This window comes from Rutidosis leptorrhynchoides, chromosome 9 (assembly GCF_046630445.1).
Source record: "Rutidosis leptorrhynchoides isolate AG116_Rl617_1_P2 chromosome 9, CSIRO_AGI_Rlap_v1, whole genome shotgun sequence".
In the NCBI taxonomy this organism is placed as follows: Eukaryota; Viridiplantae; Streptophyta; class Magnoliopsida; order Asterales; family Asteraceae; genus Rutidosis; species Rutidosis leptorrhynchoides.
The window spans coordinates 199196569-199214192 of record NC_092341.1 but is presented as its reverse complement, the minus strand read 5'-3'; the positions used below and the strand labels follow the sequence as shown (position 1 = coordinate 199214192).

General features: G+C 34.9%; 2 protein-coding genes and 1 long non-coding RNA gene across 8 annotated transcripts; 1 reads left to right on the top strand and 2 right to left on the bottom strand.

Moving 5' to 3' along the window:
- Nucleotides 1–6319: 6319 nt before the first annotated feature.
- On the bottom strand, nucleotides 6320–6835 carry LOC139865851 (uncharacterized). The gene is made up of 2 exons (XR_011765121.1): nucleotides 6690–6835; nucleotides 6320–6595 (listed from the first exon to the last, which is right to left on the bottom strand). It is a non-coding gene; the product is annotated as an uncharacterized lncRNA (long non-coding RNA).
- A 565-nt stretch (nucleotides 6836–7400) lies between these two features.
- On the top strand, nucleotides 7401–10492 carry LOC139866867 (proline-rich receptor-like protein kinase PERK3). 4 transcript variants are annotated; one of them, XM_071855162.1, is made up of 8 exons: nucleotides 7401–7783; nucleotides 7921–8099; nucleotides 8229–8440; nucleotides 8647–8773; nucleotides 8896–8967; nucleotides 9189–9378; nucleotides 9462–9594; nucleotides 10006–10492. In XM_071855162.1, the coding sequence occupies exons 2-8, from the start codon at nucleotides 7952–7954 to the stop codon at nucleotides 10267–10269; spliced, it is 1146 nt and encodes a 381-aa protein (XP_071711263.1). In that variant the 5' UTR covers nucleotides 7401–7783; nucleotides 7921–7951; the 3' UTR covers nucleotides 10270–10492. The 4 variants fall into 4 exon arrangements, with proteins under 4 accessions (XP_071711263.1, XP_071711262.1, XP_071711264.1 ...); XM_071855161.1 differs by having other exon boundaries at nucleotides 7917–8099; XM_071855163.1 differs by lacking the exon at nucleotides 7401–7783 and having other exon boundaries at nucleotides 7793–8099; nucleotides 9294–9378.
- Nucleotides 10493–11814: 1322 nt separating this feature from the next.
- On the bottom strand, nucleotides 11815–16400 carry LOC139867339 (phytyl ester synthase 2, chloroplastic-like). 3 transcript variants are annotated; one of them, XM_071855707.1, is made up of 14 exons: nucleotides 15768–16400; nucleotides 15541–15592; nucleotides 15340–15395; nucleotides 14966–15124; nucleotides 14763–14876; nucleotides 14497–14588; nucleotides 13947–14068; nucleotides 13622–13730; nucleotides 13416–13546; nucleotides 12962–13331; nucleotides 12786–12899; nucleotides 12599–12684; nucleotides 12406–12515; nucleotides 11815–12306 (listed from the first exon to the last, which is right to left on the bottom strand). In XM_071855707.1, exons 1-14 carry the CDS (start codon nucleotides 16135–16137, stop codon nucleotides 12116–12118), a joined length of 2076 nt encoding a protein of 691 aa, XP_071711808.1. In that variant the 5' UTR covers nucleotides 16138–16400; the 3' UTR covers nucleotides 11815–12115. The 3 variants fall into 3 exon arrangements, with proteins under 3 accessions (XP_071711808.1, XP_071711809.1, XP_071711810.1); XM_071855708.1 differs by having other exon boundaries at nucleotides 12786–12866; XM_071855709.1 differs by lacking the exon at nucleotides 15768–16400 and having other exon boundaries at nucleotides 15534–15595.
- Nucleotides 16401–17624: the final 1224 nt, after the last annotated feature.

The window sequence follows — 17624 nt, the reverse complement described above, 5'->3', positions numbered from 1 at the left end:
ACATAAATCTTACCCAAAATCCCCAATTTACCAAAGAAATGGGGCTTACACCTAACACATGACCAAAACCCTAGCCATAACTTAAAATAAACAATAGAACTTGGAATTGGAACTTACCACGACACCAAAAGAAGGTTAGCAAGTGGATTCAATAAAAATCCAACACCAATTGGTGAGAAATAGCTTCTTCTTCACTTGAATCAAACTTTCTCTTTCTAGGGTTCTTACTCTCTCTCTCTCTCTCTCTCTCTCTAAATGGGAGCATTTTAATGGATAAGAAATGAGCTCAAGATGATCTTTGAACCAGATTTGTGGCCTAAAACTCGACCTCAAAGTGAAAAGATCATTATGCCCCTTTTTAAAACCCAAAAACATGGTCTAAAAATTTGTTGCCAGACACGCGTCGCGACCGCGATGGGTCTGGTCGCGACCGCGATCCTGCGAACCAAAACTACTAGTCACCTGTTAACATACCGCGATATGGTTTGTCGCGACCGCGATGACCTGCAGTTTCAGCAACTTTCTCTTTTGGTCAATTTTTAGGTCAAACGCGGTCAATTTTACATTCTAAAGATCGATGACATACCTTGGAACTCAAACGACGTCCAAAGCAATACGTTTCTAAAAAACAGGGTGTTACAAGCTCACGACATCAAAACCTAATCGAAGCAAACCAAAACACAAAAGTCACATTCTAACACAACAATATAAGGAAGATGAAAATGAATGTAGACGACACACGTAAGATTAGAAACCACCAAAAAACCAAAAGAATAACGATCGAAGGCACAAAAATAATAACTCGAGCATCCTTGATAAAATCACCGAAAGTATCCTTGTCTGCTCCTGAACCAATTTCTTCTTTTTTCGTTTTATTTTATTTTTTGCTTTTTAGGTTAAACCATTGAATTAGGAGGGTCACTTGAATTAATAACAAGTCCCTTTTGAACACCCTCCATGTTGTCCATCATTTCGTTAAACACCGCAAATGGGGAAGGGGAAGATGTGGATTCAAATGGACCCGTCCGTTCAATCACATGACCCTTCCCATTTGACTTATCGAATTTAGGTGCTAGAGAAGCAAATGAACTGGACCTGATAATAACACTGGAATCCAACCCAATAACACAATCTTTAGAATTCGCACCTCTTTTTCCAAAAAAAAAAGGCCCATCATCACAATCGGTGGGATCTAAGCCCCCTGTACGCAGATCACTATTCGTCCCAAAAGGAGAAACAGAGGTATTCGGGTCTGGAGCCGAAGCAACAAAATTACCGCAATCGTTAACCACACTAATATGACCAAATAAATGTAAGTCTCCTTTAAAACACAAGTCGCAACTATAAATTATATGGCCTAACTTTTCTAATCTCATATATCCGTATTTAATTTACAACCTGCTCATTTATCAATTTGGAAATATAGTTTGATTTGCATTATTATTATTAGAAATTATTATAGATATTATAATTATATGGAACTACTAAATTGAAAACTAGAATAACACAATTCACGGCAGCTGGATAGCTGGTGATTAGCATATCACAGGCGACAAATGTTTTTTTTATTAAGCTATATTCTTTTTAACAATTTTTATTGCATATAATATTTGTTATATTTGCGATTCTATTATCCATGTTAGTCGACTGCCGTTAAATAACACTTGTGCACCTTATGTGAGGGTATATTTATCGTTTTACCTACCTTTCTCTTTCTCTTTCTTATTCATCTCTTTTCTCTTTTGCCTCTTGTAACTCATCGTCTCATTTAACCCACACCTCTTATAACTCATTGTCTAGTAACATTAAATCTTGATTTGTTGTTTGCAACTTTAAGAAAATAAATTGACATAATTTAGACGTTTTGGCATGATGCTATTTGCAGGTGGGTTAAAGGGGACATGAGTTACTAGAGGAAAAAGAGTAAAGAGATCGATAAGGAAGAGAAAGATAACCGACGAGTAAAATGACAAAAATATCATCACATGAGGTGCACATGGAGTTATTTAACAGCAAATGACTAACGTCTCTTAGAGTCAGGTACCAAACCCACAATATATGCAAACATTAGTGTTATTCGCGTCAAAAATAATTTAAATACATTCATAAAATTTGAATAAAATATTAAGGACCAACTGTGTAATTTAATCAAAATGTACATGATGATACGCATAATGACTCGTATTGATTAAACGCATCTTTTCACAATTTGACAAAAGTTCCGTCTTGAACTTAATTGGCATATCAGTCCAGGAAGGAGTGCATTCTCTTGAACATTCTCAAGAAAGCCATCCAGAAGACCATTCAAGTGCACATCTGGGAAGAAGCACCTTGAATAAGAGCAGGTCGTCACTCCGCATTAAGCCCATCCTATCCAGACAAGTGAGTCAGACAACGGCACCATTCACCCGGGTACGCATGTGTCGAAAAGGTCACAAGCTATGTTGCCACGCCAAGGTTTACTCAGCCAAATACACTAGTTATCCTACAAACCCCCGATAAAAGAACACTAGGATGAATATATGAACCGATTGCAACCATACCTGGTCAGGAGAACACCGTGAAGAAATTCGTCTGTCACATCGTAGTTGGATCAGCCACACCATTCTGGAACAACTATATCACATCAAGGCTATCATATAGTCTCAGAGTGGAGCATAGTCTCGAAATAGAGCATAGTCCCGGAACAAGCATTTGGTCCCAGAACAGACACACAAACGGGTTGTGTGCCACCTCAGCCCGAGAATCTAGGAAAGTTCGTTAGGATCTGTTTGTTATGCAATGAAAAGGACAGGTGCCACGTCAGCTCATGAAAAGTTCGTTATAACCATGAAAGGGACATACGCCGCGTCATCATTTCCTCAAAACACCTTTAAATACACTCAATGGTCATTCATTACAGACCACTGGACACACACCGTTACTCTGCCCAAAAAATCTTACTGTAACGTTATCCAGCTAAAAATACAACTCCGATAAATATTCCGGTTGATATCGGAGTTAACTTTTATCCAAGATATTAACTCATTCGATCTAATAGAGTGAGGTTAATCCCCTCGTTTGTTTTACGCATTTGGAATCCAGATTTCAAATCGGGGTTTGCGATTTAAAACATTCGATCGATTCTTTTTCACAAATCAAGCACTCAAGTCCAAATCTATAATTCACCAAACCAGATTTAGGCATGATCACTACATTATTGTATTACTTCACCTTCTTCTTGTTAATTTATTATATTTTTATTTTAAAATCTTACCGGTAGCCTGGCGGTACAATTATATTACTTTACAGCCCATAGTTACCACTTGGCCCCATCACACGTACATATACTTAGAGCACTGGGAGTGGTGACCCAGGTCATTTAGCATGCCAGACGTGATTTGCTGAGTCAGAAAAAGTGGGGAGTGATGACCTGTGTCAGTTAGTGGGTTAGTTAGTGTATTAAAATAATATTTTATTATATTTAATAATTTATCCCTTTGAAAAACAAATGCAAAAATAAAAAAAAGGGGGTGACATCCGTCGTCATAGCGACTGACCTAAGGGGGACGGAGGTATGCGACGGGAGGAGGGAGTGGACAAATAGGCGACGAGGTGTGCGACGTGGGGAGGCTGACTTCCACTCCTGGTGCTCTTATGTGTTTTTTTTTACTACAAGTAGTAAACATTGTAATTGTAGTTTGTAATTAATTTTAATTTTACTGATGAGTTTTCTTCATCTAAAACCTGCAGTCAAATCTGGTACGAGTATTATCTTTTAACGTTGTGTTCATATCTTGTAATCATCGTCACTGGTCATTTACCAAAGAAGGTTTCTTTTCCCATGTGCCTGTAAATATAACATATACTAATAATTAAGACATAACTGTGTAATTCGTCCCTAAAGTTTGCATTTTTTTTCATCCTCGTCCCTAATGTAATTTTATCTCATCCTCACCCTTAAAGTTACAACTCAGTTTCAATTTGGTCCTTAATGGTAACTGCCGTTAAATCTTAGCAGTTTATGACTAGTCACGTGTTTAAACACCAAGGGCATATTAGTATTTTAGCTATTTAACTTATATAAACCCTATTAAAATAAGCCGGCTATGTATAAGTGTATATGACAGACGACTTTTGGTTTATCTGATGTACCAGTCTACGTTTCATATTAATCATCACGTAAACCTTCATTCATCAAGCAAACCCTAAAAAATTCTTTCCATTATCGATCTACCAATGGATGTTCCTACGTACACAATACGAACGGAGTATGCAAACTTGGATGTTTTACATTTAGAACAATTATATTGTAAGTATTCATCACATTTATATCGTTTCATTCGTTCAGAATAATTTTCTTGTTTCAGTAATTTACAACATCCTGTTACAGCCGTTTTTACAGCCATTTACAACAGCTTGTTCTAACAGTTATATAGTTGTTTTAGATTTACAACAGCTTTTTTTATTTTAGATTTACAGGAAGTTTTCTAACTGCTATTTATCCAGAATTACTGTTACATCCATCATTGATTTTTTTTTATTACAGCCATTTTTCCAGAATTATGTACTGTGAAGATGCATCATGGAGGATATTTTAGTGATAACCCATGTCGTGAATACTTGAGTGGTAATATTACTTATGTGGATATGGTTAACATGGTTGATTTTTCATCTAAAAAGGTGACTGATATTGTAGAGGAATTGGGATATGATGGTTCAAGTAAAATGTTTTATCATTATCTCATTCCTTGTACTAGTTTGGATTATGGTTTATGTCCTATTGATTCTGATAGTTCAACATTTTTCTTGAGTCAATATGTTGGTTTATATAAAGAAATCAGTCTTTATATTGAGCATGGGTCTAGTGTTTTCAATAAAATTAAAGCTAGTGATAACATGACCCAATTGTCTGATTTCTTGCAAAATGACCCAAAGGCTGCTAGTAATGAAGTAGATGATGGCTATGAATCTGATAAAACTGATGCAACTAGTGATAGTGACTTTGTGCCTAATGACCATGAGAAAGCTTATGATGCTGAGGTTAATATGAAAGAATTTAACTTTAGTATTGATAAGGATGTTGAATATATTGGGAATGGAACTCTATCTGCAACCAAAATATTTGAAGGAAATCAGAAAGATGCACATAAGTTGACTGTTTTATGGAATGGTGATGGAAAGTACCAAGTTAATGGACCCAATGGTGAACAAGTTGTGGTTGATATTGTGAATAAAGTGTGTGATTGTCGAAGATGGGAGCTCACGGGTATACCTTGTAAACATGTAGTGGTTGTACTTTGGAATATGTCTAGGGTTAATGATGAGACTGTTGGTCCACTTAAGTCTTGGGTGCATCGAGTACACTGGTTGGATACTTGGAAGAATACTTACAAATACAAAATTAATCCAGTCAACGGAATAGATTTGTGGCATAAGAGTGATGTACCAACCAAATTGTTACCTCCAATAAAGGAAGCTATAACTGGACGACCTAAGAAGAATAGAAAGAAAGGGGTGGATGAAAAAGTTGACTTGAAAGGAAAGACCAAATTGTCAAAGAAGGGTACAGTTAATCGTTGTGGTAATTGCAAGGAACCTGGGCATAACAAGAGGCGTTGTACTAATGACAGTGTCAACACCGGTCAAGGTCAATGAGGGTCAAGATTGCTACTTTGCATCAACAATGGGTCAATTATGGGTCAAGATTGCTACTTTTGGTGTTTTATGCAACTTTGGATCAAGAACTTTTATTTTAATGTTTTTTCATGATTTATTATATGTACTTTGGGTAGGCATTGCCACTTTGGGTCAAGATGTTATTTTGTTGGTATTTTGTTCTTTTGGTTGTACTTTGATAATACTCTGCAAGACTGCAACATGCCATGGAATTTTATTATTTTGATGTTTTTTGGTAGTACTTGGATGAACTGCACTAAACTAAACAGAACAGGCTGTACAGTACACATTACTTAAATAATTCGAATTCATTTAAACTGAACAGGCTGTACAGTGCACAATCTGATGCATAGTATGCTATTTAAACTGCACTATATGTTATTTACTTGAATTTTGTTACTTTGAACTGAACAAAATGAGTGAACAAATAGGCTATTTAGATTGGTCAAACAAACACCACAATATGCTGTACAAACTGCACAATATGCTATTTACTTGAATTTTGTTACTTTGATTAGTCAAACAAACTGCACAAACTGCACAATATGCTGTACAAACTGCACAATATGCTGCACAAACTGCACAATATGCTGTACAAACTGCACAATATGGTATTTACATTGGTAAAAAAAACTGCACAATATGAATGTTGCACAAAAACTAAACACAAATAAGAGAACTTCCATTAAGTACACAAACTGCATTACATTCGAAAAAAGTACATTTACATCCTCAAAAAACCTACAATTGGTTCAACTGTCTATAAAAATTTGCAATAAAAAATAGCTAAACATAACAAAATCAATAGAAACTGGAGACGTCTACTTTTTCGTTCCTCGTTCTTGAGTTTCAATGCAAGCATTTTATTCATCTCCAATAACTCTTCTCGTGACTTCACGGGTGGGTCATACCACTGTACAAACTCACATTCGGACCACTATACAAAAAATACAACAATTATTTCACATCACAGTTCATAATAAACTATGAATCGACTAACGAATTTCAAAAAGAAAAAATATGGTAAATACCGGAATTGGGCAGCTGTAGAATCTCCTTCCTGGGTTTTTCACAGTCTTTGATATGCGAAGAATGGCTTTTCTACCACACCAACAATTAACCATATTGCTAATTTTAGAATTAGGGTTCGTGACAATAGATCCAATTTGGGAATTAGGGTTTAATGAACTGAAACTAATGGAAGCAGATTCATACGATGGGAACATAAATATATATTTTAATTACGCATTTGGTCCTTAGAGTATGTGGTGGTTTCATTCTCTTCCCCAAAGTATTTATTGTACGAATGCATAATATAAATACACGCAAATGACATTATTACCCTCACGTGTTTGTCACGTGAGTATACCTTTCTAGTTTGCAGTTAACGGGCTGGTAACAGCGGGGACCAATTTGAAACTGAGTTGTAACTTTAAGGGTGAGGATGAGATAAAATTACATTAGGGACGAGGATGAAAAAAAATGCAAACTTTAGGGACGAATTACACAGTTATGTCAATAATTAATCAAAAAGTGGAAACGGCGATTGCCCCTTTGCGGTGTTTTAATTCACCATAACTACATACTGTAAGTTTAGCATTTCTTTTTTCTTTTTCTGTTTATATAATAAGGATATAATAATATATAATATAATAACAATAATAATAAAATTATTATTATTATAATTATTATACTGCAAGTCGGATTCCGAATGTGTGTGTCTGTGTCGGCGCAAGGTCACTTTCTGTCGGCATTGTTTCTCTCTGTCCAAATGATGAGATAGTTTTTTTTTTTTTTGTTTTTTTTTTTTAATTCAATTGTAAATTCATCCTTGATTCCATTCTATATTATTAGCTACTTATTTGTTAGCCTTTACAGATATATTCCCATCTTCAATCATTCATCAATTTCATTACTTTACAACTGATTGATTATTGACCTTGTTTTCAGCCTACACTGATTCTTAATTTTGAAATAAATTCATCATCTGGTCTGTGGTTGCTGAGGACACCCTATTTCTTCAACATCATCCATTATTGGCAGATGAAGTTGGGTCTTTTAGGGATCTTGCTAAGCTGCTATTCTGGTTTCAATTCTGTTGTACAACAACAGTTGATTAATTTGGGTATTCTTTACATTCTGGTTTCAAAATGTACTTTACATTTCCCCAGCTGTCACTCGTATTACAGTTGATAGTTAGGTTTCAGAATTGATTTTGTTTTTTACCCATTTGGACACCATTTTGTGTGTTTAATTAGACAGGTGAATAGAAGTAGGTGGTGATACCAACCAAATGTCAAGGACTCTTGCAGCAATAGTGGGAGGTGCTGCAGGAGCTGTAGCGTTGATTGGCGTTGTGATTTTAGTTACATGGTTGTTTCTTTGTAATAACAGGAGTGCCTCCAGAACCTCAGAAGGTGCTTCTTCTGATCCATCTCAAGGTACACTGTATGTAATTTTGTTATACTACTAATTGAAGCTCAATGTAAAATATTATTAGCATATACTTGTACTGAGTATATAATATAATATAATATATTAGTTGCTCAAAATATGTATATGATATTCAGTTGGAGGAAGACCTCAAGGGGTTGAATTAGTGATCCGAGAAACCAGGCGGTTTGAGATTGAGGAATTGTCGTTGGCTACCAAAAATTTTAGTGACAAGAGTTTGATTGGGGAAGGAAAATTTGGGGCGGTGTATAAAGGCTTACTTCATGATGGTATGTTAGTAGCAATAAAAAGTCGACCCTCTCCCCCTACTCAAGAATTCATTGAAGAGGTAAAAACCAGTTTAGATTTTGCAATTGAAGAATTTTTTTTGTCTAATTTGTTCTGTAAATGAAATGACTACTTACTGTTGCATTGAAAATGATCAAGGTGTAAAATGTACATTCAAAACTTGTCTACTTTCCAAATGTACAAGGTTTGATTTTTTTCTTTTATCTTGCTTTTGGCATCTTGTGGAATGATTCCACGTTAAATCAGGCAAGGTATCTGGCATCTATTCAGCATCGGAATATAGTGACCCTTCTAGGTTACTGTCAAGCAAACGGTCAACAGATCCTTGTTTACGAGTACGTTCCAAATGGAAGTGTTTCGATCCACTTGTATGGTAATCCTCTATCTATTTTTTTTTTTTTTTTTTTCTACCTCTGTAATTTTTTAGATTTTTGTACCTACCATTTAAATTAATTATATACCTTCCTGATTTTAATTTGTGTTTTGAACATGCAGGGGAGGGTCAGGTGACTAAAGAGAAGCTTGAATTCAAGCATAGGCTTTCAATAGCTATTGGTGCAGCTAAAGGTGATCCTCTGCAAAATCAGTGAGCATTTTTGGCTTTCCTGGTATTAGTTCTTCATCTTTTTTGTAGATTAAAAACAAAAAGTATTCTGTAAGTTCAATTAAAATGATTTAAGCTACTTTATGGTCACTATATATTATTGATAGCATAAAAAAGAAAAAAAAAAATAATAATAATAACAAGATTTATACAAGTAACCACCAAATTATATTTTCCAATTCAGGTTTAGTTCACCTCCACTCCCTAAGCCCCCGGTTGGCTCATAAGGATTTCAAAACAGCCAATGTTCTTGTAGATGAGAACTTTATAGCTAAAGTTGCTGATGCAGGGGTCCGCAACTTTCTGGGACGAGCTGACTCAGCGTCCTCGTCCTCCTCTCAAATTACAGCTGATGAGATTTTCCTTGCACCAGAGTGAGTTATACCCTCTCCGTAGACTTAATTTTTATTCACAAAAATTTTCTAAAAACTTATTCTGAAACTCTACTTTTTTATAGGGTGAGAGAGTTTAAACGCTTCTCTGAAAAGAGTGACATATACAGCTTTGGTGTATTTTTGCTCGAGTTGGTAAGTGGGAAGGAAGCAGTAGAATTGCTATCTTCAGACTCCAACCAAAACGTTGCGGAATGGGTATTCAACTAATTCATTACTAGTCCTGCATCTTTGTCGAGGTTGCAAAAATCGTTACTCGAGAATACTCGGTCGAGACTCTCTTTTTAGGGAGCACTTGGCAACTCGGGGAGTACTTGGATGTTGACCAAGTTTGACTTTCACCGAGTTTTGACCAATTTTGACTGATTTTTCAGGGAGTACTCGGATATTTGACCTAGTCTGACTTTGACCGAGTTTTGACCAATTTTGACTGATTTTCTGGGGAATACTCGTATGTTGACCAAGTTTGACTCTGACCGAGATTTGACCAGTTTTGACTGATTTTCAGAGTAAGCTTTGGCCGAGAACTTGCCCAGTACTCGCCGAGTAATTCCGAGTTCTGCTTGTGTTTAAACAAATCTGATATGTTTTCTGTTGTTATTCCTAAAGGTGCAAAACTGTCAAGAAGCAGGCACTATTTCTAGTATTATTGATCCACGACTTGGGAACAGCTTCACAACCGAAGGTATGGAAGAGTACATCCACTTGATAATTGGATGTGTCGAGGTTTCTAGTGAGAGAAGACCTGCAATGAGTTATGTCGTAACTGAATTGGATCGAATTCTCGACAAAGAAATGAGCTTGACGACAATCATGGGGGAAGGAACCCCGGTTGTGACCCTTGGAAGTCAACTTTTCAGGGCTGCAAAATAAATAAATTCCATTTGCATTGAATTTAATTATTATTAATTATTTATTTTTATCTCATCTCCAAATTGTTGTGTGATTTGTCAAATATATGATTCTTATGTTTGGGAAGGAGATTCAGCTGTTTGATAAGTGTGTAAAATAACAGCTGGTTGATTTTATTTTTTTCTTTCTCAATTGTACGTCATTAGCTTTTTTATTGATATTGATTGATGATTGTGATGTAAAAAGAAAGCTGTGTGATATTGTAAATTTTATGATTATTACTGTCTAATATTCTGACGCTTGGCTATTACGAATTTAAGAAAGTACGGTTTTTGTACTCTGGTAAACGTTAGCATTATGATAAGGATTTGGGTACTGTCAACTCGCATTGGCAATTTTTTTTTTTTTTTACTCCGTATTCATTTTCAGGTCTGCTTCTTTTGTAGATTGATTCAAGTTTTATGAAAACACATCATCCTGTTTTAATCAGGCGTTATGATCTCCTTTTATGTATACTACTGCTGTTTTAGTTTTATGTAGTTTTCATGTATTATACTGCATTATGCTTCTACTGTATTGCCACCTGTTGTAGTCCGAGCAAACTTATCCATGCCACAGTAACATTTTCAGTTAATATACTAAGTACTTGTCCAGTTGTATTAGGCCAAACAAGTGTACTAATGTTCATTTTGTCTTGGTAACACCTTGATCTCTTTAAACTCTACTGATTAAAAGATGGCTTACGGTATAAACTCGGTTCTTCTAAGAGATTGGGAAGTGTTATGCGTAGTTCTCGTTCATTTTACGCGGACGTCAATGTCATTATTGTTTCAGATTGGGGGCCAGGAGTTAGATGTCGAATATTGTTAATATATTTAACAAGTTTGCTATTGTTTTAGGTCTCAATATTAGCATCAACAAATAAACGTTTATGGTGTTAGTGTGAGCAGGGATGAGATCCAAGATATGTCCGATGTTACAGGTTGTCGGCCAGGGGTTGCGCTTTTGCTTATCTAGGCTTGCCTATGGGTTTTAACATGAAAAGCATTAAGCATTGGGATTCTATCAAAGATCGGTTTGATAAAAGGTTAACAAAGTGGAAATCGAATCTGTTATCCATCGGAGGTAGGCTAAGTTTGATTAAATCGATTCTTTGTACTTTAGGGATCTATTACATTTTATCATCTAAATGCCCGAAAACTGTTTTTGAAGTATCTTGAAAGCTTGTGTTAGATTCTTTTGGGGAAGTGAGAATGGAGCAAAAAAGATGGTGCGGGTTAAGTGGGATTATAGTGATGGCATCGTTACATAAAGTGAGTTTAAACATGGGTAGCTTAAAAGCGTTTAATTCAACAGTTTTATTCAAATGGAGGTGGATATATATTACATACTACTGCTACAGCTAGATTGCACGCTATAAGAGCGTTTTTCGAATGGTGTTCGGAAATGAAAGTGGTCTTGTGGTGAGCTATCAAGTTGGCATTCATCTTTGTTACAGGCTCTCAAAGCTGAATTAGCCAAATAGCCAATGCCTCTGAGAAAGGCTAAATCATACTCTCAACATGATTTTTATCCAACAAAATTGATCATTTTATTTGTTTGATATCTATTCTATTCATATTCAGCGTTCTTTTTATCTATCTATTTATTTGTTTTTTTTTTTTTTAATGGCTAACTCAATACTCTCAACATGATTTTTATCCACGAACATATACACATTGTTCGCCCTAAACTTGAACTTATAACCTTGTGAGCCATAACCTCGTGACTAGTGCTAAGCCAATGACTTTTGGTAGTCTATTTCATCCTTGTACATCTATAATTCTTATGCAGCATTATCTCTATCTTACTGTCAAAATATCGAATTTTATGGTTCAAATGTTGGTATCTCACTCTCAAGACCATTCTGGAGCTGGTAAAGTAATCGAGATAGAATACTCCGATAAGGATCATTTTCTCTCTTTTGTTTTAGATAAGCAAGACAACTCTCTACTTGCAACTTCACTTGTAAGTACAGCTCGTGTGCCTTGTCCCTATTCCTTAGCTCTTGCTGTCTCCCTGCAATCGCATTTAACAACATCTATACATTTGCACTAACATATAAAATACACATGTGCTTCAAATTAATGTCGAATAATATATAGTAATAAAACATACCCTTTGTCTCAATCGCTTTCCCAAATAAGTAATAGAAGCGCCCAGGAAGTTTAGGACGCATCACTGGCAAGTGTACATCTTGGTTAGCCACCTCTCCTTCATTATTACTCCTGTCAATGCATGCATAATAATACCATGATATCACTCCATCACTTACTGAAAAAATCAATATTACAAACAAATTTTTTGGTACCTGAGTTGTACTGCCTCATCTGTTAATTCCTGAATAAAGTTTCTCAGATATGGAACCTTCATTTGGTCATTATAGTCAAAAACTAACTGAATACAGAAAGAAAAGTCATAAGTCATTTTAAAAATCATGATGATTACATTAAGGATTTATTTATTTATATTTCAAATAAAGATATTAGAAGCCTTACTTCACCAATATCATCTTCTCCAACAACACCAAATGGTACAATTTTTGCTCCAAATCTAGCAGCCATCCTCACAAATTCTGACTGCTCTGGCCAGAATAATGTATACTCTTCACCCTAAATAATCAAAAAATCAATTCGATCATCCATGAAAAAAGAAAAGTTATAATTTTACATACCTTTCGATGAAGAGCCTCGCGCATGCCACCTGGATACAGCAGGATATGGGACTTTGATTTCAAGAGTTTAAAAAGGTTGGTTGCTGACACAGGAACCGCACCCATAATTCTGGATGTATCATATTGAGATGTATCAGGTAATCTTCCTTCTTTTAATTTATTAAACATCAGTGGATGTGCTAGTCCACGCACAATTATCCCTCGTTCAGAATATATATTTGCAACCAAAGGAGCCAATTCAAGCCCTAACATCATGTGATACCCGACAAATAAAACGGGACCTTCTGATGGAATCCCCGAGAGTCCCCTAATGACATTCCCGTTTTCCAACGTTGATAACATTACCGGAGAGAAAGCTTCCTCCACAAATCTGCATATTTTATACATTGTTTTTAATTAGTTATTTTTATGTATATAAAACACAGATACTTAATGTGGTTGTGTTGAGGTATACCTGAATGATTCTCTTTCTTTTTTGAATTCGTTGGGGGTTGGTGGTAAGTAATCTGATACGTAATCAATATTTCTTGTACGGCGATAGAAGCTGGTAGCTTTTAAAATGGTAACTAGGTCTTGATTTTGATCCTGGGACGTGTATATAAGTTTAACATCTAGATACAAAATTAATAGAATAAAAGATAAATGAATGAATTTTTGTACCATAAAGAGCATGTGAGAACTGTCATCGAATATACGAATGTCAGATTTTGGGAGTATACGATTAAGTCTCTCACCTTCTTCTCGACTTGGTAATAACTGATCTCTGCCACTGCAGGGATCATTAGTTTTATGAATTAAAAGGTTACATATATATTTACCTTGAGCTAGTTCAGTTTGATAGTTAAGTTGACAGTTGGCCAGGTTCAAGACCATGACAAACCATTAAATGTCTAAGCAGAATTTGTTTTGAATTTTCTTCAAAAACATTTGCTCGTAATACATCAAATTTAGATTAAATACGTTAAAATGAAAAAGATGGTGAAACCTAGATAGAATTAGTGTCTGAGCTTTGACAGCATGAAGGCGTGAGTTGGTGTATGAACAAGCTGAATCAAGCAACCTCAATTTCCATACAAGTGTTTGAAACGAGATTACTTCAGTTAGGGCCTGTAACATCAAACATCAGTTTGTTTTAATATTATAATAAGTTGAAGGGAAATTTGTTAGTTGGGCAACTGGTCCAACAGGTAATTTTTGGTGCGGCACGAAACGGGATAAATCAGGTTGGGTTCAACCGTAACACTTTTAAAATATAAGCAATAACATATAATAATTTCATATGAAGTATATGAAAGTTCAATGATAATCTAGGTCAAGTAAATAACAAGATAACTCAATAGTTTCACCTATTTTTTCAAATACAAAAAGTCGTTGAAACAAAACTTAGGTTAAAAGACAAGATATGCCATTCATACACTTATTGATCACAAGTGTCACTTACAGAAGATATGCATATAATAAGAGCGCAGTATTTAAAATCTAATCAAGTTTAAATAATGCGAAGCAGTTACGTTTATTGAAAATCTGAAGCTTACAGGAAGGTCAGAAGACATGGCTATAAGAGCCTCTGAAAGCCTTGTATCTACTTCTTGTGAAACTCGTTTCCCCGCAGTTTCAGCTCCCATGCCTACATTTATGAATAACAGAAATCGATCACTTCAAAACTATAACGAGTTTCGTCTTACTCCTATTCATTCATATAAATATGAATATATGATATATTATATTCACATTTCATATATATATTCATTATTTGTAAAAATAAAAGAAGTAACAAGTGAAAAGAGAAACCTTAAAGCACCTGTTGTTGTAATAATCAGATTAAGAATAGTATCAAGTCCAACATCAAGTTCCTTTGACATGGATTCTAACACGGGTAAGAATGGACGCAAATGTGATCCATTGAAAGATGTAGCTGCAAAAAAGGAGCATGTAACATATGGATTACTATACTACATCCTCAAATATAATTGCGTATTGAATTGAATTATGTAAGTGTGTCACCTGAATTGGCTAAAACTAAAAGAAGATCGATATGAGGATTGCGTGCAGCAACAGCTAGTGCAAGGCAAGCCCCAAAAGACTGGCCCACAAGATAGATTGGCCTCCCAGGATACTGGTAATTCTGAGACTTAACAGTGCTTTCAACTAGTTTCACTAATTCTGAACCAATCAAAGTCTTAGTTAGTACGTACAGACAAATCTAACCGATGAAGCAAAAGGTGAATACAGTAAAAGGTGTAGCTAGGGATATCTAAAAACCGTATGATAATATATATATATATATATATATATATATATATATATATATATATATATATATATATATATATATATATATATATATATATATATATATATATATATAAGTTGAATACCTGGAAATGGTGTTCTATCAGTAGGAGGTATATGCAGGCACCATATATCAAACATCCTAGTTAGTAGAATAATAATACAAATGAATTAGGCATGTTACTAGGGCATGTCACATATAATATTGATAGTCTAAATATATATTAGACTCATTCATATTCAAATATATACTAGTAACTGAAGTGACGTAGTAGATAACTAATTACTGTCCAAGTCTTTGATGATGCAAAGAAAGGCCAAGTCCAGATCCACCTATCCCTGATCAATGAGATCAGAATACAAAAATATAAATACATAATTTTATTTTAATTAGTTATTAGTATTATTATTATTATTATTATTATTATTATTATTATTATTATTATTATTATTATATTATATAGAAGAGTACACAACAGAACAGAACATAATAGAAGAGAATATAATAGAATACCTGGTAAGTAGAGTAGAAGAGGGGAGTTGGGTAAACGGGAGGAGGAGAAACAATCCAAAGGACAAAACCACCGAGGAGGATGTGATGACGTCATCATGTCAACCCTTCGATTCCCATTCCCATTGAAAGTCACATCTGGAATTTGCAGATTTGATGAAGAATCAGTGGAAGAAGCAACAGCAGCAGCAGAGTAACGATGATTGGGCAGCGAATGTTCTACTGCTTTACTACAACTACATCTTCTTGTACATGTTTTATTAATATTGGACTTTTGAGATTGAAATGTAGATGCAACAGCAGCAGCAGGTGTTGTTGGCTGATGATGGAATATGAAACAGGAGGATGAGTAACACCAGAGCTTAGTTGCCATATATGAATATGAATGAATTTATAAATACGGTAATAAACACACACGTGTGATGCTGCTCTTCTCTTTTGAGGATGTTTTAATCATGAGAAAACCTTGAAAACAATAATTATTAAGAAACAATTGTAGAAGAAACAAGAAAAAGGCAACCACAAGACTTTAATTCCATTCACTCTATCACTTATTTAAATTAATTAATTAATTTGTCATCTGTTTTTAGTGGATGACAATTGGCCATTCCACACCCGCCTTCCCAGGAAAAATCATTCACATCTATCGATCTGGAATACCGGGTGTTATGAATAAGACTAATTACTCATTACTCGTTTAATTTATATTTTTATTTTAATTGAATTTGGATTTGAATTTAGACAAATTACATGGTTCGTCCCTAAATTTATACTCAAATTTCACTCTTCGTCTTTTTATTTTTTCTAAGCTCGTCCCTCATGTTGTAATGTTTAACGAGAGACGTCCGTCCGTCAAAAAGTCATTAACTTTTTCCACTTTTTCCGTTATATCTTGTCATGTGCCAGACATGTGAGGGTGTATTAAGTAGACAAAATTACGCTCGTCGTCCCTGAACTTGTATCCAGCCTTCTCGGGTCATCCTTAAACTTTTTTTTTGCCGGCGTCGTCCCTGAACTTGTACTTTGTAACTCCAGTTGTCCCTCTGTCTATATTCCATCCCATTTTTCTGTTATCTCATCCCATGTGCAAGACACATGAGGGTATTTTAGTCTTTACATCAAGTTTTGGTGTCCCCCTTTATCTTCATCTTCAACAAAACCTTTAACCAAATACTTTTAAACCAAAATCAAATCAATCTAATCTAATCTAAATTAGATTAATATAAAAAAACAAATCAAAACTATAAGCAATTGAAAAAAAACATCAATCAAACTTATTTTATGCCACCGTCTATTAACCGTAATGAGATTGTGAACATAACAAAAATATAGATTATAAACTAAAAATACAATGAATAAGATATAGACATAGATGTTCTATGTAAAAGTCCCATGTAGACTTTAAGAACAATGTTATTAAGGTGCCAATAAGAATGATCCATCTGCCACGAACAATTTATAAATTAATTTAAATTAGAATAAGCTGATATGGGATGGAACTCACGCAAATTGGTAAAAAAAAAAAAAAAAAATTTGCATTTGTGTTTGCAGATGCAGACATGGGTATTTTCATGGACCACACTCAATGGGAATTTGGTATGATATCAAGTCATAAAGAGAGTGGATACAACTGTATATAAACGGATACATTACAACTTGCTTCACCTTTCACATCTGAGCATACCTTCAACATCGTCATCATCGCTAAAGCCAGATCTGAAATTTGCTTCACCTTCGATTAAATCATCTGAGCAAACCTTCGATTAAATCACGAACGATTTGCTTCACCTTCAACATCGTCATCATCACAAAAGCCAGATCTGAAATTTAACACCCAGATCTGAGATTGAACAAAACCCA

Bases quoted from the DNA above. Each gene is read 5' to 3' on its own strand.
- LOC139866867 (XM_071855162.1), top strand. From the start codon at position 7,952: ATGTCAAGGACTCTTGCAGCAATAGTGGGAGGTGCTGCAGGAGCTGTA. The intron at 8,968-9,188 runs GTGATCCTCTGC...TTTCCAATTCAG, and splicing joins AGCTATTGGTGCAGCTAAAG to GTTTAGTTCACCTCCACTCC. The intron at 9,379-9,461 runs GTGAGTTATACC...ACTTTTTTATAG, and splicing joins GAGATTTTCCTTGCACCAGA to GGTGAGAGAGTTTAAACGCT.
- LOC139867339 (XM_071855707.1), bottom strand. From the start codon at position 16,137: ATGGCAACTAAGCTCTGGTGTTACTCATCCTCCTGTTTCATATTCCAT. The intron at 14,069-14,496 runs GTAAGCTTCAGA...TTGATGTTACAG, and splicing joins CCATGTCTTCTGACCTTCCT to GCCCTAACTGAAGTAATCTC. The intron at 12,516-12,598 runs GTACCAAAAAAT...ATGCATTGACAG, and splicing joins GATGAGGCAGTACAACTCAG to GAGTAATAATGAAGGAGAGG.